Source organism: Urtica dioica, chromosome 9 (genome assembly GCF_054948205.1).
Source record: "Urtica dioica subsp. dioica isolate 48M chromosome 9, U.dioica_male_clone48M_v1_H2, whole genome shotgun sequence".
In the NCBI taxonomy this organism is placed as follows: Eukaryota; Viridiplantae; Streptophyta; class Magnoliopsida; order Rosales; family Urticaceae; genus Urtica; species Urtica dioica.
This window is the reverse complement of record NC_142764.1, coordinates 12945370-12969229: the sequence shown is the minus strand read 5'-3', so window position 1 is coordinate 12969229 and position 23860 is coordinate 12945370. Positions and strand designations below refer to the sequence as shown.

The 23860-nt window shown below is 38.4% G+C and overlaps 1 protein-coding gene and 1 pseudogene across 2 annotated transcripts; one reads left to right on the top strand and one right to left on the bottom strand.

The window, feature by feature from the left end:
* The first annotated feature begins 1378 nt into the window (after window positions 1–1378).
* Window positions 1379–3139, top strand: LOC149385040 (D-isomer specific 2-hydroxyacid dehydrogenase family protein). Its single transcript, XM_089627012.1, has 2 exons — window positions 1379–1917; window positions 2412–3139. The coding sequence occupies exons 1-2, from the start codon at window positions 1495–1497 to the stop codon at window positions 2928–2930; spliced, it is 942 nt and encodes a 313-aa protein (XP_089483138.1). The 5' UTR covers window positions 1379–1494; the 3' UTR covers window positions 2931–3139.
* Window positions 3140–21470: 18331 nt separating this feature from the next.
* LOC149385039 (dolichol-phosphate mannose synthase subunit 3 pseudogene) lies at window positions 21471–23199 on the bottom strand (annotated as a pseudogene). Its single transcript, XR_016301340.1, has 3 exons — window positions 23119–23199; window positions 21892–21999; window positions 21471–21727 (listed from the first exon to the last, which is right to left on the bottom strand). The product of XR_016301340.1 is annotated as a dolichol-phosphate mannose synthase subunit 3 pseudogene (transcript).
* Between the last annotated feature and the right edge of the window lie 661 nt (window positions 23200–23860).

Sequence of the window (23860 nt, the reverse complement as noted above, 5' to 3'; positions counted from 1 at the left end):
ATTGTGAGTTGAATTGAATTGAAATAAAATAAATTGAATATGATACGTTATTGTGAGATGATAGTTATTGTGATTGTGAATTGAATTGAATTAAAATAAAATAAAATTGAATATGATACGTTATAATGAGATGATGGTTATTGTGATTGTGAATTGTAATTGTCCGATATGAATTGAAATAAAACAAAATTAAATATGATACGTTATTATGAGACTATAGTTATTGTGGCTGTCAATTTTAAATTGTGATTTTTCGATATGAATTGAATTGAAATCCAACAAAATTGAATATGATACATTATTATAAGATGATAGTTATTGTGATTGTGAATTGAAATTATTCGATATGAAGTGAATTGAATCGAAATTATTCGATATGAAGTGAATTGAATTGAAATAAAATAAAATTGAATAAATACGTTATTATGATATAATAGTTATTATGATTGTCAATTTTAAATTGTGATTTATCAATATGAATTTAATTGAATTGATATTCAATAAAATTGAATATGATACATTATTATGAAACTATTGTTATTGTGATTGTGAATCGTGATTGTTTGATATGAATTGAATTAAAATTGAAATAAAATAAAATTGAATTTAATACGTTATTATGATACTATAGTAATTGTGATTATTCGATATGAATTGTGATTCTTATTGCTCCGGTTAAGTCAATTAGTATACTGTTGACTATATGTTATCTTACGTGAATTGATATGAATATACTTTATTTTATTACATCATATTTTCTATTATCAATTTTATGTTTATAATTATAATTTTATACTTATAATTATAAATTTATAATTTGACATATATAATATTAATCGTGTTTAAATGGATCGTAATCGTGCTATTATTCGTAATCGTGTTAATTGGGTCATATTCGTGCGGATCGTAATCGTGTTTCGTGTCGACCATTTAATAATCGTGTTAATCGGCTTTTTATCGTGTTACCGTAATCGTGTCGTTTTAAACCATTATTTAATCGTATTAGCGTGTTCGATCCAATTAAGAATCGATTCATTTATTGAGATCCAAATCCGCTTTAAATCGTGTCGTAACCGTTTCGTGTTTCGTGTCCGGATCAAATTACCACCACGAATATGGAGTTCAATTCTTGAAATCGGGTCGGCTTGACGGCTTAGAAAGACGGACAAGTATCTTGGATGCTGCATTATTCATCACACCTTATAAACAAACCTACTCTCTTGTTTTTCTATTTCCAGTGGGTCCCGCTACCAATCCCAATCAATGATGTCAACGACTCAACATAACTAGTGGTCGATGCTCCACTATTCATCTCCCTCCTTGTACGACGTGACCAATAATCAGACCATTAATCTGACCAACTAAACTAAAAGCAATACGACATCGTTTATCTCGTCCCCTCCAAATTATAAACCATACACACCTGACCTGTGAGGAGTGAACAAAATCTCTCCCTCTCTCTCTCTCTCTCTCTCTCTCTCTTCAAGTTTAGCAATGGAGTCGATCGGCGTTCTGATGGCGATCCCGATGAACAGTTACCTGGAGCGCGAGCTCGAGGAACGCTTCAACCTGATGAGGCTTTGGACAGTCCCCAACGAGAAGCAGTTCATCAAGGACAACGCCAATTCCATCCGCGCCATCGTCGGAAATTCCGGCGCCGGCGCCGACGCTGCTCTGATCGACGCGCTGCCGAATCTGGAGATTGTGGCGAGCTTCAGTGTCGGCCTCGACAGGGTGGACCTGAAGAAGTGCAGGGAGAGGGGAGTGAGGGTCACCAACACCCCCGACGTCCTCACCGACGACGTCGCCGATCTCGCGCTCGCTCTCATGCTCTCCGTTTGTCGCCGCATCTGCGACAGCGACCGATTCGTCCGTCAAGGCCTCTGGAATTCCGGGCCGTACAAGCTAACCTCCAAGGTCTGATTTCATTATATCACAATCTTCTTTTCAATCTATGACTTTAATATTGATGAAGCATTGTTCAATCCGCTAAAAAGATGATGCTTAATTCCGGATAGTCTGAAAGTACAAATACACCAGTTTTTTTGTAATCCCTAATTTTGTTCCTATTCACCCCTCTCTCTCTCTCTCTCTCTCTCTCTCTCTCTCTCTCTCTCTCTCTCTACATATTCAAATATATGTAGAAATACACCAGTTTTCGCATTATCCGATGTGCTGTTATTTGGGCAACAGGTTTCGGAACTTTTTAAGTTGTGATTTAAATCAACAGTTTATTTGCTAAAATCATTCTGTTGAGTTGGAGATTAACAGACACTACTTTGTGTTACCAGTTGGAATGGTTTTTTTAGTCTTTGGTTAAATGGCGTTTACATTATTTTATTGTCACGATCGAGTTTCTGTAGCTCGACGGTTGACTGGTTTTAAGCTCCGAACATTGTTTTCCCTTTCAGTTCAGTGGCAAAACAGTTGGAATAATTGGTCTGGGAAGGATCGGGCAAGCGATCGCGACGAGAGCAGAGGCGTTCGAGTGTCCCATAGCTTACTACTCGAGGTCGCAGAAACGGGCAGTCAAGTACAAGTACTGCCCGTCGGTCGCTGAGCTGGCGCGCAGCTGCGACATCTTGGTGGTCGCGTGTGCGCTGACGGAGGAGACTCGGCACATCGTCAACCGCCAAGTCCTCGACGCTTTGGGTCCTGATGGTATTCTGATCAACATCGGGAGGGGGCCCCACGTGGACGAGCCCGAGCTCGTGTCTGCGCTCCTCGAGGGACGCATTGGCGGGGCCGGGCTCGATGTCTACGAGAACGAGCCCGAAGTCCCGAAGGAGCTCTTCCCGCTCGAAAACGTGGTTCTGTTGCCTCACGTTGGAAGCGCCACCGTCGAGACGCGCAAGGCTATGGCCGACCTTGTCATTAATAATTTGGAGGCACATTTCTTGAACAAGCCGTTGTTGACGCCCGTGGTGTGATTCTCTTAATGTATTATTGTTGCCAGAGTTTGGCATTCGCAACGGTCTGGATTCGATGTGTCTTTGGTTTTCAATTGAACTTGTGTTACTGGCTCCACTATCTCATGAAGCGCTTACCTTGGCGCTCATAAATAATAGATATGCTTTTTATTTACTTTTTATTTTTTTATTTTTACCTTACCTTCAATGAAATCTGGACTTTGAGACAATTATTGTGCATTGCCCACTAGATTCAAAATTGCAAGGATTGACTTTTTGGGGGAACCGGCTGGGAACTGGACGAGAGCTGGCGAACATGAGAGGATCGAGAGGGTACGTGCAAACATCGTTTCCGTGTCCTGAACCCGGTCGGAACGGACCGGATTACTTTGGTCCGGTTCTCAATTTCAATATAAAGAGTTTGAGGTCATTTCGGGGAAACCTAGCTTCTTGAGATCCAAAGTGACGAAACACTTTCCCTCCGATTTCCGTTTTTCTTCGTCTGATTTTGCTCAAATCCCGTTGTGATTTCGCGATTTCTGTCATCCTCGCTGTGCTTCCCGGCTGATCTCATTGTTCACAGTGTGAGTTTGTCCGTTTTTCGGGGTTTCCGAGAGGTAAGTGACGAGGGTTTCAGTAATTTGGGGATTTTTTTCAATTTTTTCAAAAATTTATGTTTTAATTCTAGAATATGATGATGAATTGATGATTATTGCCATGATTATGTTGAATTTAAATTAATTTGGGGATGATTTGATGATTGTGATTGTGATTATGTTGAATTAAACTTAATTTGATGATGAATTGATGATTGTGATCATGGTAATGTTGAATTAAACTTAATTTGATGATGAATTGATGATTGTGATCATGGTTATTTTGAATTAAAATTAATTTGATGATTATTGTCATATGATTATAATAAAATAAATTCTTGATTAAAACTAATTTAATAATTATTGTCATGAATGTTGAATTTAAATTTATTTGATGATTATTATGGTGATTTATGAATATGTGGAATTGAAATGATTATGATCATGAAGTATGGCGTCAGAAGTATTGCGACCCCGTCGAAGGACGACTGAGTGCAAGTAAATGCAAGTTTTGTGGGCACATCATGGGCGGTGGTGGAATCACTCGTGTGAAGAACCATTTGGCGACCGTGGACAAGACAAAAAGCGTGAGATTGTGCGACAAGGTTCCTCCTGAAGTAAAAGCGGAAATGCGATAGTTACTCTACGAGAACTCTCAAAAGAAAAAGTAACGTAAGAGTTTGAGTGAGTCGATATGAGCCGACCTCCGAAAAGGTCTAGGGGGAGACGAGACTCTGACGAAGACGTAGAAAAAGAGCAGGAACTCTGTCAGGTAATGAGGAGGTCCCGAGAAGCACACGCAGCCAAACAATGGCGGAAAGAACATGAAGGTCCCGGTGGATCTTTTGGGTCTCCCGAGCTAAGATGATCAGCTACGACCGCACCATCGTTGTACCAAAGCGATAGTGCGCACCAGAAGAGGGTGGACGAATCGCAACCCGGTATTAAAAAGAGGTTGGCCAAAGCCATCGACCGATTCTTCATTCACTCGCAAGTTGCCGCAAACATGACGCTTGACCATCACTTCCTGAACATGATTCATGTTTCTGGTGAAGTCGGTAAGTAAAAATATTTTATATCGCTTTTACAAGTATAAATTGCAATCTCGTATGTTTGATAAATTGATCTTGTTTAACTGTAAGACCGAATGTCCCGATGCCCAGCCCGAAAGACATTCACTGCTGGATCCTCGACGAGGAGGTAGAAGACATGTGAGCTTATGTCGAAGAACAAAAGGTCAAGTGGTAGACGTATAGATGCACCATCATGGAAAATGGTTGGACGGGACCCATGAGATTAAGCATCATAAACATTATGGTTTATTGTGGTGGGTCGGCCGTCTTCCTGGAGTCAATTGACGCGTCCGACAAGATCAAGAGTGCGGAGTACCTCATCGGGATACTCTCCGAGGTGATTGAATAAGTGGGACCCACGAACATCGTACAGATTGTTACCAATAATGGGTCCAACTACAAGTCTGCGGGGAAGAAGCTGATGAGAAAGTACAACTTGTACTGGAACCCTTGCGCCGCACATTGCCTAGATCTGATGTTCGAAGATATCGGGAAGAGGCCAAGTGTCAACAATGTGGTGAAAGCCGCTCGGCAAACGACCAAATTCATCTACAATCACATCTCTATGTTGTCCAAGTTGAGAGAGATTAGTACGGGTGAAATTGAGAGACACAGGGCGGCAAGGTTCGCTACCAACTACTTGGCTCTCAAAAGTCTCCAAGCCAAAAGATCACTTTTCAGGAACCTCTCCACCCTCAATGGTGGGAGGATTTGAGGTTGTTATCCTCTCGAGAAGGGGAAGTGGGTTGCCGAGAACGCTTTATAAACTCGTTTTTTGCAAGGATTCGATGACGTGTGTGCCATATTCGATCCCATGTACACGTGTTTACGACTAGTGGACTCAGATGTGCATCCTACCATGAGGTTGTTGTACTATGTGTTCGATGAGATGCAGAAGCGGTTGGAATCACTTCACGGACGTCGTTGGTCGTAGACATCATCAACAACATGTGGAACAACCACTTAGGCCACCCATTACATGAAGCACGTAGCATCTTTTTTAAAATTTTAATATTATAATTATGTCCCTAACATTATATTAAATTATGTGCAACTTTCTTCCTTAATCCAAACTTGCAGTGCAACATGGAAATCCATAAGTATAGTACCCATATGGCCTCAGTGACCAAGGTGTTCCACACTTTACAACCCGACAAAGATTCATCGACGTTGGCAAGTGAGTTGTCATTTCGAGATATGCGAGGTGACTTTTGACAGAAAAGTACAATGTCTACTAGGGGGACCGTGAACGCATGTACAATTTTATGAAGATGTTATTTAGGTTCTATTCACTTATTAACTACATTTGTATTGACTGTAGGTACGTGGTGGAAACTATACGGGAATTATACACCTACGCTGCAGAAGCTGGCAAGGTAAATCTTATCGCAAATGGCGTCCTAATCTGCATGTGAGAGGAATTGGAGTACGTTTTCTTTGATCCACACGAAGCAAGGCCCACTCAACGATCGAAAAGCTTGTCTTTGTAAGTTACAACATGAAGTTGAGCTTGAGAGACAAAAGAACGAGGTATGCGGATGAAATGGAACCTCTCGATCCTCTTGATATCATTGAAAGTGCTTTCGATAGGTCATGAGCGGATAATGAGGGCAACGATGAGCTTTACCATTGGATCAATCCGGTCTACATGGATGTTGCTGACAACTTGCCCGATCCTTTGCCGGAATCTCATGCTCGGGCAGAAGGAATAAACGTCAAACAAGTTTTGAGTGAGGAGGTCGGAGTTGATACCCGTGATCATGATTCCGGTGATAGCGGTAATGACTGCATCTACTCTTGACTTTATTGTTTCAATACTTATGGTTCGGATGATTGTGTGTGGTAGGGGCAGGTGATTGTGGAGGCCATCAATATAGAAATGGCAGGTCGTCACACGAGGGTAGCGGGTCACCACATAGGGGCGGCGAGTTTCAATATGCGGGCGGCAACGGCGGGCAGCAATCCAGGGCCGGAGGATATCAATACGGGGGCAGCGGAGAATAACACGGGGATGAGTCATTCAATTCCTTCCTTTTTGCTCCGGGAAGTGGAGGGAATCAAGGCAGGAACCAAAGAGGCATTACTACAAATTTCATTTCTTGGTGCAGAAGGGTAGTAGGTGCGACATGTCGTACTTAAAAGTCGCACCCGATGCCTATATTTGTTCTAGTGAGGTATGAACGATGAGATGTCAATGTCGGGTAGTAATGACGTTGATATGTTGACTTCTGAATTTGGATTGTTCCCTATTACATCCGACGGCTCTGAGTCTGGTTATCCACTGCCAACGGCGTCATACGACCCATACGAGAACCAGTCTTACTCATTCTACGCTTACGTCCCCATCACCGTACCCGTGCCCATAATACCCGTAATCCCAGTGGAGGACACACATGAGTCGTATAGTGACTACAATCAAACCCATTTCACACGTTGGGAGGCCGAATATTGTCCGTACTCGCGGCCCATAGTCTTAGCAAGGATTCCTACAATGATCACTTTCGTACGTGGATGAGCACATATTCTAGTTCCATGACGTGGTACCAGTATAACATGATGGTGAATGATCAACCACGCTGCAATCTAGGCCGCGCAGATCTTAACCGTTGAGACACTCCACTTCTAATTAGTGTATTTTGTCGTACATGTTGTAATAAATTTTTCACTCTACTTATGGTATTTTTTGTTTTAGAACTCAATTTATGTTTGGTATGATCATTTGATGTTTGAAGTTTGAATTATGAAAAGTATGTTTATTTTTGCAAAATAATTGTCTGAATACCCCTCGATTTTCTATATTTTTTGCCGGTTTCCTCAACGGTAAGCGGTTTCGTGCCGGTACCTTTTTTTTTCCTGAATACCCCTCGGTTTCCTCTTCGGTAAGCGGTTTACCCCTATCCCGATACGGTAATTGTAACGGTAGGGCGAACCTTGAAAAATTGCAATTCATATATATGCCCAGCCATGCTCCTTATCTCTACATTTAAAAAGATCTTCTACATCTATGAGTGCCAATACGTCATTTTCTGCCAGATGAGATTTCCTTAACTAATGAAGAAGTTGAATGAATGGATTGTTGGTTCATGAATCTGACGTCCATCATCAAAACCAAGAATAATAATGATGAAACTCTTTCCACCCGAGGTATAATTCTACAAACTTGGCGAAGAGATCTTCTACTTGCTCTTCTTCATGGAGCTAACACGGGGTCGGATATACAACATCATCAAAATCATCGCGATTCATGATATCATGCAGAGCATTGTAAAGTCCTCCAATGTCTCTCTTAGTTCCAAGGGCCGCCTCTTTGGTAACGTGTGGAAGTCATGGCTCACCGTGATGAAACCATTTTGCATAGTGCTGAGTAAACCTCTTGGATTAAAGATGCGACCTAACAGATCTAATCTCATGGTGTCTCATGTAATTGCAACTCCAATAAAACTATTAATTTGGTATTCACGGTTTAGATCATGTATGTCATATTTATATGGCAAACTCAACCGATCTTCCTTAAGAATCCAGTATCTACTTGGATTTGCCATTTATTTGAATGAAGGGAAAAACGAAGAGAAAGAGTGATATATTAATTTTGAAAGAGATAGAACAAGACATAGAGATAGAGAGAGAGGGGGACTATTTTTGAAGTTCAATGTCGAAAAGTTGTGATAGAAGATAAGACTAATCGTGTTCGATTTGAAAAAAAATATGATATGTTGAACTAAATGAATTCAAACTCTCACGAAATTTCGGTAGTGTTTCCCCAATAATATTGATAAACCAAAAACCAGCAATGGATATATAAAAATATCAGACTAAGCAATGCTGAGTCTTGAGGATTCTGGATTGTTGCAGGTATATCATACACATCTAGTCTTGAAAGAAGTCATCATATTGATAACTTGTATCAGATTAAGGAAATGGGAGTAACTCATTTCCTTGACTATGGGCAAATCGAACAACATTGCCTTGAATAAGGGCTTTAAACGATGAAGTCTATAGTTGACTCAGCCGAGTAAAGAATGATCTAACCTATAGTAACATTATTTTTCTATATAGTCGATCTTGCCACACACTTGACACTTGACACTTGACACTGCACTCCATTTTGTTTTGCCAAAAACCCCTTAAATTTGTTTAATTAGTTGTTCATGCATCCTCTTACTCGTTATTGAGAAAAGCATCTATTTGAACTACCACCTCGCCCAAAGTAGTTGTAGACCTGGTTTGAATGGCAATAACGTTGTTAATTGAAATTCTTCAAGGAAGATTGACTATTGTTGTGTGGGCAGCGATACTGTGGAATGGTCCTGGAAAGATTCTCCATTGCAGATAGACCAAGAACCTCACTTTCATTTGGTTTCCTCTTCAATATAACTTTGTAGTTCAAGAGGACAGACTCAAGATCGGAGATTGAGCATGGCTCTGTACAGAGGTTACGAACATCTTGTACTATTCATGGAAGCCATTAAGAACTCCACCGACATGCGTCCTTTCTTTGGTTTCTTGTGACCAACAAGAGAGATGAGATAAACGTAATTTCGAATCTTCATCAAAAACTCATTAACGACGATGTTATATTTTTTTGCATTTTATAGTGGCCACTTGTTAATTAATCTGAACATTTTGTTTGTTCATCATTATACAATACAAATGAAAAAAGGGAAAAACATAAAAGGGAGAGGACCTAAGCACCCGAACAACCTCAGACCAACCGCTCAAACAACATGGTGGCCCAGCCTTAAAGAAAGGAAACCACCCCCTAAAACAAAAACCCATACAAAATTACAAGGCAATAGCCGGATCCCTAGCTATAACAAAAGCCGTATAGTCTTTGAATTCGCCCTTAGAAGAAGAAACTAAAAAGCCAGTTTTCAGTTCGCACAACTCATTAATATCAAAATGATCAAATTTTAAGTTTTTTGGTTTGATTTTGATAAAGTAGTATGAATTTAGTAATTTTTATGTTTTGTAAGATACATTGGAGTTGAGTTTAATTTTATGATTAGTTTTCTTATACATGCATCTTTGTGTGTGTATACACGTGTGTTTGTAATTTTCTATCCATGCACAAGCTACAATCTACACATCAAATATAATATTTATACTTTGAAAAATGTCAAAATCTTGCATTCTTTCAATATAAGATTAACAGGAAGAACGAGTGAACATTGCTGCGAAAAATACGCAATTAAATAGAAATAAAAAATAAAATTTTATTTTATTAAAAAAATATTTACTCAATCGAAGTAAATTAAATTAACTGTTTTTATTAATTTAATTTACTATGATTTGATCGAAATAAATTAAATTAACCGTTTTAGTTCATTTAATTTAGTTTAGTCTAATTTCAATAGATCAGTAGAGCTTATATATATATATATATATATATATATATATATATATATATATATATATATATTAGGTTAATGCAATGTAGTTATTGCTTATTTATTTTGTAGGTACTTAATGGTGGGTGATTTTGGTTTTTGCCCTTAAAAATTGCAACATTTTGTTTCATGCCCTTAAAAGTTTCAACTTTAGGTGAGTACCTCTCTTAAACAAATAATATCTCATCTCTCAAATATACCATTCTCTTTTTCATTTTTTTTATTATTTAAAAAAAAAAAAAAACCCAGCCTGAACGCATATTTCAAAAAACAACTTGAACGTACTCTTCCTGAACGCATATTGAAAAAAAACAGCCTATGCTTGGCACACCACGCCAATCATCGGGTGAAGCTTCATTCGGGCAGAAGACATTCCGGTAGTGAAGACGAGTTTCGTCGACGGCGACGGTATTGACGGTGCAAAAACTCTAGCCCTAAACAAACTAGGGCTTTGTGTTTAGGTAATTTCATCGATGAAATTTTTATATTTCTAGTTTGATACTTAATTTGTTATGTTAGATTGAAAACTTTGTTAAATTTGAACCAAAAAAATATGTATCAAACTCAATGAAACTTTGATTGGAAAATATTTTTGAATGTTGAAGATGATCGTCGAACTCTACTGATACTGGTTAATTTGCAGTAGATCAGTAGAGCCGTAGAGTTCCAGAGGTAGATCAGTAGAGAAGTAGATCAGTAGAGCAGTAGAGTTTGATTTAAGCAGTAGAGCCCCAGAGATAGATCAGTAGAGTTTGATTTAAGCATAAGAGTTCTAGAGTTAGATCAGTAGAGTGGCATAGTTATATCAGTAGAACAAAGTAGATTTATATAGTATATTTCTATATAAAATTTATTATTAGTATTCTAATTTTTTTAATTTTCATATTGTATATTAAATTTATCATTAGTATTCTAATTTTTAATTATCACTTTGTAGATAATGACGGAGACTACGATAACGGTTTATTACAATGGAAAGTGGAAAAAAGAAGACGGCTCGCATCATTGGGTTAGTGAAAAGAATGATAAGCCTGTTATCATCGTCATAAATATCGAGGTCAAGTTAGCCGACTTAATTGAAAAATTGTGTGTGAAACTCAAAGTGGATAAAAGTAAGCTAGACTTGAAGCTAAGTTTTATGTCAACTTCATGGGATGCGTTCGATCCTATCTACATAGAAGTTGACGATGATGTACACAGTTTCTTGATGGATTGTGATGAAAAAAACCGTAGAAGTTCACTCCGTGCATAATTCATAGAGAAACTTGAAGTTAATCGTGAAACTCAAGTTGAGGAATGTGACGCTGATGTTAATGATTTAGAAGGAAATCATAACACTTTGAAAATAGGTAATAATTCATTAAGGCCCAAACAATGATGGAAAAATCCATTGACATGTATGAGTTCTCGGTCGTTGGTAGGACGTACGATGCGATTGTAGATTTAGGTCGAAAAAGTTGTACTTGTTGTGTATTCGATCTCGATAGACTTCCATGTGCACATGCTTTAGCAGCTTCGAAGACCTTAGAGAATGTGTGTGATTACAGCTCTGGGTATTACACAGTGGATTTATGGTCGCTTGCGTATTCAGAAAAAATACACCCGATTTAGCCAATGTGTACTTGCACGATTCAACACCCCAATCGAATCCATCGAACACTTAAATATCATCAACTAGCCCAACGATCCAATCTTCAATCGGAGTCTTTTTCTCATACCCGAATAAGACACTATCCAAAAATAAAAGAAGAGCGGTCTAAACCTTGTCGTAGTTAATACTCTTGGTTCTCGCTGGTTTTTTCTCAAGTTCACACACCAAATTATCAATGTTGATTTTTTTTCCTACCCAAAAAATCGGTCGCGAGGCGTATATTCTGAGATGCTTCATCTTTGATTTTCTCTCTATCTGAAACATGAGTGAAGTTGAGCCGTAATCATTTGATAATCTTCCATAGAAAATCTCATTGGTATTGAATTAACCATCGTCCACATTTCCTTTTTCTTCTTTTTCTGAATCTGACGAAGAACAAAGTACCACATCATTTGACTTGAGTATTGGTATTGTTTAGGAAAAATGAGAAGATGGCCGAATTGCATCTTCTTGAGAAACTCAAACTCATTCCTGATCAAACCTTTCTTGATAAGTTTGCAATACTCTTCAAAATTACTTCTTATAGTGATCTTCATCTGGATATAATCGTCCTCTTTCAGAACTAGCTTCAATGGTTCTAAACCTTTGATAAGAAAAAAAACGTAAGAATAGTAGCAAACAAGTTATAATTATTATTTTTCTTAATTTTGGTTTGGTCGGGTAGAATAAAGACTATGATTCTAGTAATATTGTTTACTCTACAGTTCAGATTAGTAGTCTATCAAGCTGTAGACTGGAGCAAAATCTGCTCTACTGACCAATGTATACTATTCTACTGGTGAGTAGCGTTTTATTGCAATAAATTAAAAGTTTTTTTACCTGAATGATCCGATCATTTGACGACTCTTCATCGTCGTCACTTTCATGTTCTTCTTGCTCTGATGCATTCGAACCATCATCAGTTCCGTTCTCTTCTTCGTATGTGTACTCCACACTCTCTTCGTCTGTGGACTCTTCGTGATCATCTTCATTTACTTCTTGTTGTTTTTCCACTTCTATAATGAATTGGCGAAAGCTCGAACTCATTGGGTACCTAAATATAAAACCAACACACAACCACTTAACTTTTAATCAATAGACATTGGTTGTTAAGGACTGATTACCTTTAACCTCGACTTATTCTTATTCTTCTTTTTTGGTCGTTAAAGCAAGTATGAGTTTTCTAAAGATTCAAACACAAATATCCAGAAGTGGAAAGAAATGAACAAATGAATACACCCAAAAAATCTATATCTTGTGGTAGAATGAATGAAGAAATTTTGAATCAACGGAATAATAAAAAATAAATATATGAATTGGAAGGAAAAACAAGGGGATAAATAGTACTGATTTCTATATTTTGCTCTATAGCTTGGGTATCCTCAGGCCACTTCGGACTTGCATAAAGAGAGCTTACAGATCCCTTGGCTTTGCACAAATTCTTACCACTTAGAAATATAGAACAAAGGTGTGAAGATTCAAGTACACAATAGATACCATTATGGCTTGAAGAAAAAAAATAATAGTAATCCCTTGCACTAATTCTAAAATGACCATGAATTAATAGACATTGAATCTGATGACTATGAGCATCCTAAAACCCCAAAAATCCCAATATTCAATGGGATCTCTCTTTCTATTCTCTTTCAACAACTTCTTTAGTTTCATATTCCTCATTTTCTAACAATTCTCCCTCTTCTTCCTTCCAGATTCCAGGACGGTTATGGCTATTCTAGGTAACTCAAAATTCAGCTAATCATTAACTTAAGCATCAACACTGACGCATGGTTGTGACATATGCAAGGCCAGTGGAAGTGGTCGATGAAGTCACCGGTGGCCTCAAACTCATAAATCCAATTCGAAAAGAAATTAAAAGGACTCGGGTTTTACCTCGGTTCTCCACGCTTGAGTTTTCGTCGGACTGTACCTTGCCGCCCTCGTCCTCCGCGCGCCGCCAGTGTCTCTCTCTCTGTTCACTCTCGCTCTGCCTCTCACTCACCCCACGCCTCTCTTTCTCTCTCTCTTGGCCGGAAGTTTTTTTCTCTCCCGGTTTTACTGGTCAGGTGGTCTCTCTTCTTGTTCCTTGTTGTGCTAGGTCTCTTGGGTGACAGAGCGGGGAGAAGAAGTTTTTGGTTCTCAGAAGTTTTCAAGTTTTCTATTTTCTTTTTAATTAAAAAAAAGGTTAAAATGAATATAAGTAATTTTGATATTTTGGACTGAAAAATAAATGAAAAAAAAAAAAAAAATGAGATGAGAGTATAGAATTAAAATCGACTTTTTATAAATGCAATGAGCTAATTTTCTCCTTAAAGGGGTAGGTAAGTACACTCTGATGGGTGTATTTGTATTTTCCTATTTACGACTTAGGGCAGAGGCACGTGTTTTAAAGAGAAGTAGCGCCTATATAAAATTAACCCAACCCAACATCTATAGTCCAATTTCTTTAATAAAATAATATAAAAAAAAAGTCGAATTCATATGATTATAAAACAGAAACTATAAGTTTCCATAAAAAAATAAAATAAAATAAAATAAACCCAGAAACTATAAGGAAACTATAAAAGTCACTCTTCCCAACCTGATTTCACTCGTTCCGTATTCATTCGGTGCTCCCAAAAAAGAAACAAAACAACAAAAAAAACAAACAGCACAGGTAAGAAGAAGGGAATAGGGAAGTTTTCTATATGATAATGGAAACTTCGGTATTTAGTGATCTGCCATCGCACTTGGTCGTGGACGAGATTTTGAGCCGGAGCTCAGCGGAGACGGTGGCCAGAGCGCGGACTGTGTGCAAGCAGTGGAACGAGGAGACCCACAAGTCAAGCTTCGCCAGAAGAGCCTTCGAGCAGCGACAAAGAGGCGAGAGGGTGTCGGGTTTCCTCGTCCAGATTCAAGAGAAACACTGGCTCCGCAACAACTTCGTTCCCGGCTTCGAAGGCTCCGGGAAGGAGGTCTCTCTCTCCTTCCTGCCGGAGGAGCACCGCACGGAGGTGGTGGCCGCCGCGTCGAGTCAAGGCCTGATTCTCTGCGTGAAGCCGCTGCGAAGCTCCGCCGAGTACATTGTCTCCAAGCCCACCACGCGGCAATGGAGGAAGATCCCGAGGCCGAAAACCCGGTACTTCTCCGTTAAGCACGCCATGGCGGTGATGGGGTCAAACCCTAAGGATCAGCTCAAGTACAAGATTCTGCGCTTCTCTCTCCCCAACAGCTCTTCCTTCACACCCAAGTCGTGGGTCCACGTGTACCGCTGCGAGATTTTCGACTCCGCCGCCTGGGCCTGGAAAGCCCTGCCGGAGCTGCTCTCGCTCCGGCACGGGGAGTTTCTCGACGGACACAGCCAGGCCGTGTCGGTGTCGGGGTTCGCGTACTCGCTCACCTCCGACAAGCGGGTCGTGGCTCTCGACTGGGAATCCGAGTCGTTGCACCTGATCGACCTTCCCGAGGGCACCGCGGACGATCACCGCCTCGTGGAGTGGGAGGGGAAGCTTGGACTCGCGTGCGTGTCCGACGATCGCAAGCACATGGAATTGTGGGCCTACGCTTCTAGGGTTTGGAGAATGAAGACGAGGACGAGCTTGGAGTGCTTCAGGGGCTATGATTATCCCCACCCTCTCGCCATGCTCTGCAGCGACGTCGCTGTCGTCGCCGCTTCTTACCACATGAGTTTCCTCAAGCTCGACCTTCCCGCTGATCAAATCGGTCGCGTTTTGAAGGTCAACCAGAGAGTTTTTCGGATGCCTCTTTCCGATCGCTGTTTCCGGATTGAGTCCGACCACGTGGTTGTCAACATGAACAAGACCCAAGCACATACTGCCAGTCTTGTCGACTCAGATCACCAACCTCGTTATTGTTCTTGGACGCCATTGCTGCTATTTTCTATTTGCTTTCTGGTTATTTTCACTTTTCTCTATGTGTCGTGTCTTTAGTCATATCATATGATCGAGAAAAATCATGTGTTTGTATGGCGAAGGGAATTATTTTTAGATATATTAGGCACATTTATTTTGATAGATTTCCTTTTAATATAATCCTTGTTATTATTCTTATTCGGTTGTATCAACAAATTGCGATTGTCAGCCAGCGCACATACTCGGTTTTTTTTTTTTTTTTTTTCATTACAATTAATCACGTTATTTGCGGGAGAAAATAGTAGGATTTGGTATCCCTACCTCAGCATTTTTATTATGTTTGTTTCATATCGATCCAGCAACAAGGCGAAGCTTCGGAAACTTGCATACCAATTAACTTGGAGATCAAGTTACCTGTCATATGTGGTTTTGTAACCTGTGCGATTTTATTTTCTTATTTGTGCATAAAATATAATTGATATAATAACATAATAATTATTTTCTTATCTTAATTTCCTTTTGGCTTGGAGATCAAGTCTCAATTTATTTTTACAATTAGTTATGCGTGAGTTAGCAATTTTTTATTTTTTTTAAGTCAAAAAGAAAAATAAGTAAAATAGAGTAAGTTGAAGACTTTTAATTGTATTAAATTAAATCTAGCAAAATCGTTGTCAAGGATGTTTAAAAAATAACAAAAGGTAGAAAAAAAATTCTTTTATGATTCAAAGGTTTTCAAAATACTGAATGTTTTCCTATCTGTCAGATTTCTTAGAAGTATTATGGGAAAAAGAAATTTTAGGTAAGTAAAAGTCGGAGTTAGATTCTGATAATAGAAATCAAAGTTTTTCCAACTATATATATAATAATAATAATAATAATAATAACATATACTCATAATAATGTATGTTATTGGTATAGTATGTTATTGCTATATATAGTATAATATAGTATTAGTAATCATGATTATAATATACATAAAAAAAATTATACAAAACATATTGATGAAAGATGGAGAAAAAAGGAAATAATATAAATAAAAAGATATACAAAATATATTGATGAGAAAGAGAAAAAAAATTAAAGGTTGGGAAAAAAAATAAAGGATAATATATGTTATTGATATAGTATAATATAGTATTAGTAATTATGATTATAACATACGTAAAAAAATTAATGTTTGGAAGGGAAAAAAATCAAAATTGGAGGGAAAAAAAGAAAAATTCAAAACCAAAATAAAAAAATTGGAAGGCAAAAAAAAGGGAAAAAAAAACTGGCCGCCACGTGTCGCCTCCTAGAGACGCCACGTGGCGGCACCAGGATTGAAGTTAAAGAGGGAGTGCTTCTTATTAACTATGTTGAGGATATGCGGTTGTATACGTGTCAGTACTCGAGATCTTCTAAAGGAAAGCTAAACAGAAACCTTCCGGTTAGTTTATGTTTTGTTACAATTATATAATTCATATAAATGTGACTTTTTTTTTCTCTTTCAAATCTAGTGTACTGTGCTCTGTGTATATATGTTGGAAGCCAAACTGGTGTCGTTACTGTTAGATTTATTTGTTTAATCTTGGATTTATTTGTTTTTAAGTAGTATTTTATAAAGAAAAATCTGAAATAACTTCTATAAATTTGACAAAATTTTGTTACAATTTTAATAACTTTCATATATACATATATATATATATACATATATATATATACATATATATATATATATATATATATATATATATATACACACACTTTCTTCTTATGTTATTCAACCAAATTTCTCCATTATATTTTTAAAGATGATTTACCGAAATATTTTTTTCTAATAATTTTCTAAAATAACAACGATCATTAGAGTTTTCATAATAACGCATGTAAGATCGGATTCACATGATGCATAAAGGTGGCTCAGACCCCACTCCCAACTTTTAGATACGTAAGATTTGTTTGATGTTGCTACAAGAAATAAGGGAACTGGTGACTCTTTTTTAGTCGCTGATTCGATGAAATTAGTCGGTGTTGATTAGTTTAAAAATAATGTATGTATTTAATTATGCATTTGCATAATTTTTTTTTTATACGAAATCAATTACGTTTTATATTTTGATTTATATAAAAAGATATATTTTGAAACATTTTTAATTTTTCTTTGATAAATTTTTATAAGAAATTTTATAAAATATTTTTATCGTTTATCTAAAAAGAATTATCATCGACCATACTCTTCCTTGATGAGAAGAAGTGGAAGACCACGAGAGTTTTGCCCCATTGTCTTCCGAAACTAAATACATTCTCAGCTGGCAGCCTTGAAAAAGACTTCATCATAAAAGACATCGGGACGGCGTTGTTCGATATGCACCCTACGAAGGATCCCGGTCCGGATGAGAAGTCTGCTATTTTTTCCATAAATACTGGCACATTGTCGGTGACCGGGTGTCCGATGCTTGCCTCAGAGTTTTGAACGACGGAGCAGGTCTCTCCGAATGGAACAAGAAGCTGATTTCACTTATACCGAAGATAGAGGGGGCTTGCAAAGTCATGGATTTTCGACCGATAGCTCATTGTAACATGCTTTACAAAATTGTCTCCAAAGCTTTGGCAAATCGTTTGAAACCGCTTCTCGACGAAGTTATTGATGAGAACCAAAGTGCCTTTTTGGCTGGTCGGCAAATAAATGATAACATCCTCCTGGGTTTCAAATGTAATCATTGGTTGATGACTCATCAAAAAGGCAAAATAGGATATTGCGCATTGAAGCCTGACATGAGTAAGATTTTTACGACCGTATCGAGTGGAGTTATTTGAAAAGTTTCATGGAATGAGTGGGTTTTGGCCCTCTCTGGATCGCTAGAGTGATGGAATTGTATCTCTTCGGTGAGTTTCTCGTTTCTTGTTAATGGCTCTATTTTCGAGGAGTTTCGTCCGTCCCGTGGTATTAGACAAGGCGACCCGATATCACCGTATTTATTCATCTTTTGTGCTCAAAGCTTCTATTCTCTCATCCATCAACAAGTTAACGATGGTAATCTCCATGGCATTAGTATTGCTCGAGCTAGTCCCGCCATCTCACACTTGTTTTTTGCTGATGATAGTCTCGTGTGGTTCCTGGTTACCGAATCTGATTATCAAAGCTTCTTAAGATGTATTGAGGATTATTCTAGTGCATCAGACCAACTTGTTAATCTTGATAAGTCTATTCTTACCTTCTCTCCGTATACCGATGAAGAGGTTGAGCGAATGATCCAAGAGTTGCTCCACGTCCCTACCGCTTCGAACATCGACATCTCTTGGTCTCCCTACATTCACGCTTCAAGCTAAGCGTTTGCAGTTCGGGTTCCTCCGGTCTCGAGTGGTGAAATGGCTTCACAGATGGGGATCCAAATGTTTTTTGAACGGGAAAAGAGACCCTTATTAAGGCCATGCTCTAATCCGTACCAACTTACACGATGGAAACTTTTAAATTTCTAGTTGGTATTTGTAATGCCATTGAGGGGATTTGCGCAAATTTTTGGTGGGGTACGAATGATGAAAAACGGTTGCTACATTGGTCGCGAAAGTGTGTGATCTCTTATTAGCCTCAGGGGATTGGAATATCCCAAAAGTTCGTGCAGAATTCCTCTCCTATGAAGCCGATATGATCTTATCGTTGCCCTGGCCTCGTTTCAATTCTTTGGCATTTCGACGATAAGGATATCTATACCATCAAAAGTGGCTACCGAAAAGCTATGGACGCTTCTTTGAGTTCTCTGGCATGAAGCTCCCGGGCGGCTTGTAACTCTTGAAACAAAATCTGGAATCTTTAGGTTCCGCCAAAAGTGAGGATTTTTATTTGGCGGGTGTGTAAGGATATTATTCCCACTCGGAGAAATCTTGAGAAATGACATATCCCTACTTCTCCTCAATGTATTTTTTTGTGGTTTTCGGCGAGACTCAACGGCCCACGGTTTGGTGTTCTGTCCGCTAGTTGAAGAGGCTCGGAAAAATTATGCATTTGAGAAATCTTGGAACTTAATTAGTTGTGGGAAATTCAGATATTTTTGGAAGAACTATATGCTCTCTCTCGCTACGACTCTAGTATTTTTGCGATCATGTTCTGAGATGTTTGGACTCGTCGGAATAAGTATATCCATGATAATCGTAATCCTCAGATGGCGGGGTTGTTCGCAAAGGCGGGCTCTTATTCCGACGATTACCACCGCTTTAATATGGCTCCCCCTAGCCCTCGCGCTCCCGAAGTCGTAGCGGTCTAGTCTTTCCTCGTTCCAAGACGTGGAAATTGAACATTGATGCCTCCTTTAATGTGACCTTGATGATCAGCGGTCTAGGTGGTTGTGTTCGGGATGGTGTTGGTGGCTTTCTACTGGGTTTCTACAGATCGGTTCCACAGCCTCATTCGGTGCTTGCAGCGGAGCTTCTTGCTATCCGTGAAGGTATGATCCTAGTGTATAGATTTGGGTTTCTCTTGTGTGAAGTTGAATCTGATTAAAAAACAGCTTTTGATTTATTGACAAATAATAACCTTCATGCTAAAGAGGAATACTTGTTAGCTGAGGATATTAAATGCCTTAATCTTCATTGTAATTTTAAGGTCTTGTTTGTGCCTAGATCCGAAAATTCTTTAGCAGATTGTTTGGATTTTTTTGCTGTAACTACCCATCCTTCTTCACCATGATTTATTGTTCCTGATTGTATTTCAGACCTTGTTTTGGTCGATACTTCTTTGCTGTTCCAAGAGAGCCGCTTATAAATTCCCAGTTTAAAAAAAAATGGAAAAAAAAATTATAAGTTTGTTATGATTTAAAAGCTAGAAGTCTTGCAACTTGTATTAAAAGTTATTGGTGTAATAAATCTTGTATTAGAAGTTATTTTTGTAATAAACTAAAGAAAATAAAATATAAATGACACTCTTGCCCCCTGAAGTATGGCGCTCCTTACAATACGCCCCTGGAAATATAAAATCGACCATATTGCCCCGTAATCTTCATTTTATTCTCATTTGCATCCTTCCGTCAAAAATAGGTCCAAATGTCAGTTAACTACTCACGTGTTAGGCACATGGTACCCGAAATAAGGGTATTATGGGAAACTCGAACGAACTGAGAGTGTGAAAAATTTAATACATAAAAAATGAAATAAAAATTGAAATAAAAAATTGAAATAAAACTGAAAACGAAAACAAAACCCCAAATCTTGGGAGGGAAACCGAAAACAAAACCTAATTGTGCAACAAACCCTAAATCTGTAAATAGTGGCTCTCAATGGTGAAGGGAAAATCTCCGGGGAAGCCATCTCCGGCGAAACAACAAGGTGGGAGATATGGGTCTTCGTCATCCTCTCGTGCGACGTCAGACAAAGGAAAAGGAAAAGCAAAAGCCAAAGCTAGGACGAAATCGCCAGCGAAGAAAAAGTCTACTGACACTAGTACAAAAAATAGCAACAAGTGCGACTTTTTTCGCACCTGAAAGTCAATTTTCGCACCCAATGATACATTTGGGTGCGACTTTAGGTGCGACTTTTTCGCACCCGAAAGTCCGCACCTAAAGGTCTTGGGTGCGAAAAGTCGCACCCAAAAGTCATGACTTTCGGGTGCGACATTTAGGTGCGACTTTTCGCACCCAAAATCGCACCCAACTTTGCACAAAACATAGTTGAAAAGGTGGGGGAAAAACATCGGGTGCGAAAAATCGCACCCAAAAATTTGGCGGTAGAGCTTTGGGTGCGAAAAGTCGCACCCAATAGTTTGGAGGGTAGAGCTTTGGGTGCGAAAAGTCGCACCCAAAAGTCATTCCCGTCATATCTATAATTTACTGTAATTTTAGACGTCGCTCTTTTAAAAAGCGACGTCAAATCTATGAAAAACATAATAAATATCAGTATTTTTTATGTCAGTTTATTTAAAAGTGACTTGAATTCCTATTTCGGGTTTGAAAAAAAATAAGGCAAAGCATCAATTAAAAATATAATTTTTCAATATAAAAACAATAAGGCAAAGCATCAATTAAAAATATAAGTTCTCAATATAAAAAAATCTAGAAGATGTTATATTTCCTGTAGTAGTAGTAGTCACAAAAATGTTGATCTTCCTAAACTTTTCATCAAGCCATTTGAAAGAAAGAAAAAAAAATTTATTTCTTCCACCACCGCAGTGGCATATCAAGAGACCAAAAAGATTATACTGTGTAGATTGTTAGGCACCGGAACTATAGGAAAGAACCGAGGTCGTGTTGTCAATCTTTTTTTGCATCAACATCAACGCTTTTTTTCTTCAGAAACTCCTTGGCCTCGGCTATGTCCTGCACAACATAACAAGTCCAAGTTAAAATTAAGCTTCAATTAGTCAAAATATACTACAGGAAAATGTCATGATAATCTGCTTATGATCAAACCAAAGAACTATAATAAACAATTGTTCAAAGATCAAGCACGGTAGTTCTAAACGGACACCAAAGACATTAACCTTGTACAAAAGTTCAGATTCTTGAGGACAAGTAGGAAAGCGCATGAGACCGACTCCAACCATTAGCAGACCGTAGCATCCAAGAGACACAACCAAATAGACCGGTAGCTAAAAAGAAGGTACACAAGGTTAAACGGGTTTTCGCAAATGATATAAACCGAATGAAGTCAATGGAACCAACTAGCTCATTACTTAAAATCGGAAAACTTTATGTTGCTTTGTCACACGAAAATGATGGGCTGTTGGGGACAAATGCAGTGAGGCATCGGCGTTTTGCAAAGCCCCAATTTTTACAACGAAAAGATCCAAAAAAATATAAAACACAAAAACTTCATGCAATAAAAAATAAATAACGTAAAACTAACTTACATGATGCCTATTTTTCGGGGTATGAAGACTCGATCAATTTTTAAACTCATTCAAACATATATGTTATGATCTATAAACATTTGAAGAGTTATCAACTATTCTCATCTCATCACTCATTTCTTCACAAACATCAAATCTATTTTTTTAACGTCACATCTCATCTCTCAGAATATATGTACTCAAGTTCTGTTTATTGTTAATGAGAAACTTGAATGAAAAAGCACACAAGAAGTACAAATTATTATGAACTTCATATAACATATATTTTTTTTACCAAGTATATATATTCTGGTACAAAATACAGATATAGAATAAGAAGGAAAAAAAAAACATTTTTTTTAAAAGAGGTCTCATTAAAACCTCTCTAGAGCAAACCGTAATGGGAAAATCTCGAGACAGGAAAGAGTACTTTTGATATACAGGAAAGATTTTTACGACCGTATCGAGTGGAGTTATTTGAAAAGTTTCATGGAATGAGTGGGTTTTGGCCCTCTCTGGATCGCTAGAGTGATGGAATTGTATCTCTTCGGTGAGTTTCTCGTTTCTTGTTAATGGCTCTATTTTCGAGGAGTTTCGTCCGTCCCGTGGTATTAGACAAGGCGACCCGATATCACCGTATTTATTCATCTTTTGTTCTCAAAGCTTCTATTCTCTCATCCATCAACAAGTTAACGATGGTAATCTCCATGGCATTAGTATTGCTCGAGCTAGTCCCGCCATATCACACTTGTTTTTTGCTGATGATAGTCTCGTGTGGTTCCTGAATACCGAATCTGATTATCAAAGCTTTTTAAGATGTATTGAGGATTATTCTAGTGCATCGGACCAACTTGTTAATCTTGAGAAGTCTGTTCTTACCTTCTCTCCGTATACCGATGAAGAGGTTGAGCGAATGATCCAAGAGCTGCTCCACGTCCCTACCGCTTCGAACATCGACATCTCTTGGTCTCCCTACATTCACGCTTCAAGCTAAGCGTTTGCAGTTCGGGTTCCTCCAGTCTCGAGTGGTGAAACGGCTTCACAGATGGGGATCCAAATGCTTTTTTGAACGGGGGAAAAGAGACCCTTATTAAGGCCATGCTCTAATCCGTACCAACTTACACGATGGAAACTTTTAAATTCCTAGTTGGTATTTGTAATGCTATTGAGGGGATTTGCGCAAATTTTTGGTGGGGTACGAATGATGAAAAGCGGTTGCTACATTGGTCGCGAAAGTGTGTGATCTCTTATTAGCCTCCGGGGATTGGAATATCCCAAAAGTTCGTGCGGAATTCCTCACCTATGAAAGCCGATATGATCTTATCGTTGCCCTGGCCTCGTTTATGTCACGATGATTCAATTCTTTGGCATTTCAACGATAAGGATGTATATACCATCAAAAGTGGCTACCGAAAAGCTATGTACGCTTCTTTGAGTTCTCTGGCATGAAGTTCCCGGGCGGCTTGTAACTCTTGGAACAAAATCTGGAATCTTTAGGTTCCGCCAAAAAGTGAGGATTTTTATTTGGCAGGCGTGTAAGGATATTATTCCCACTCAGAGAAATCTTGAGAAAGGACATATCCCTACTTCTCCTCAATGTATTTTTTTGTGGTTTCCGACG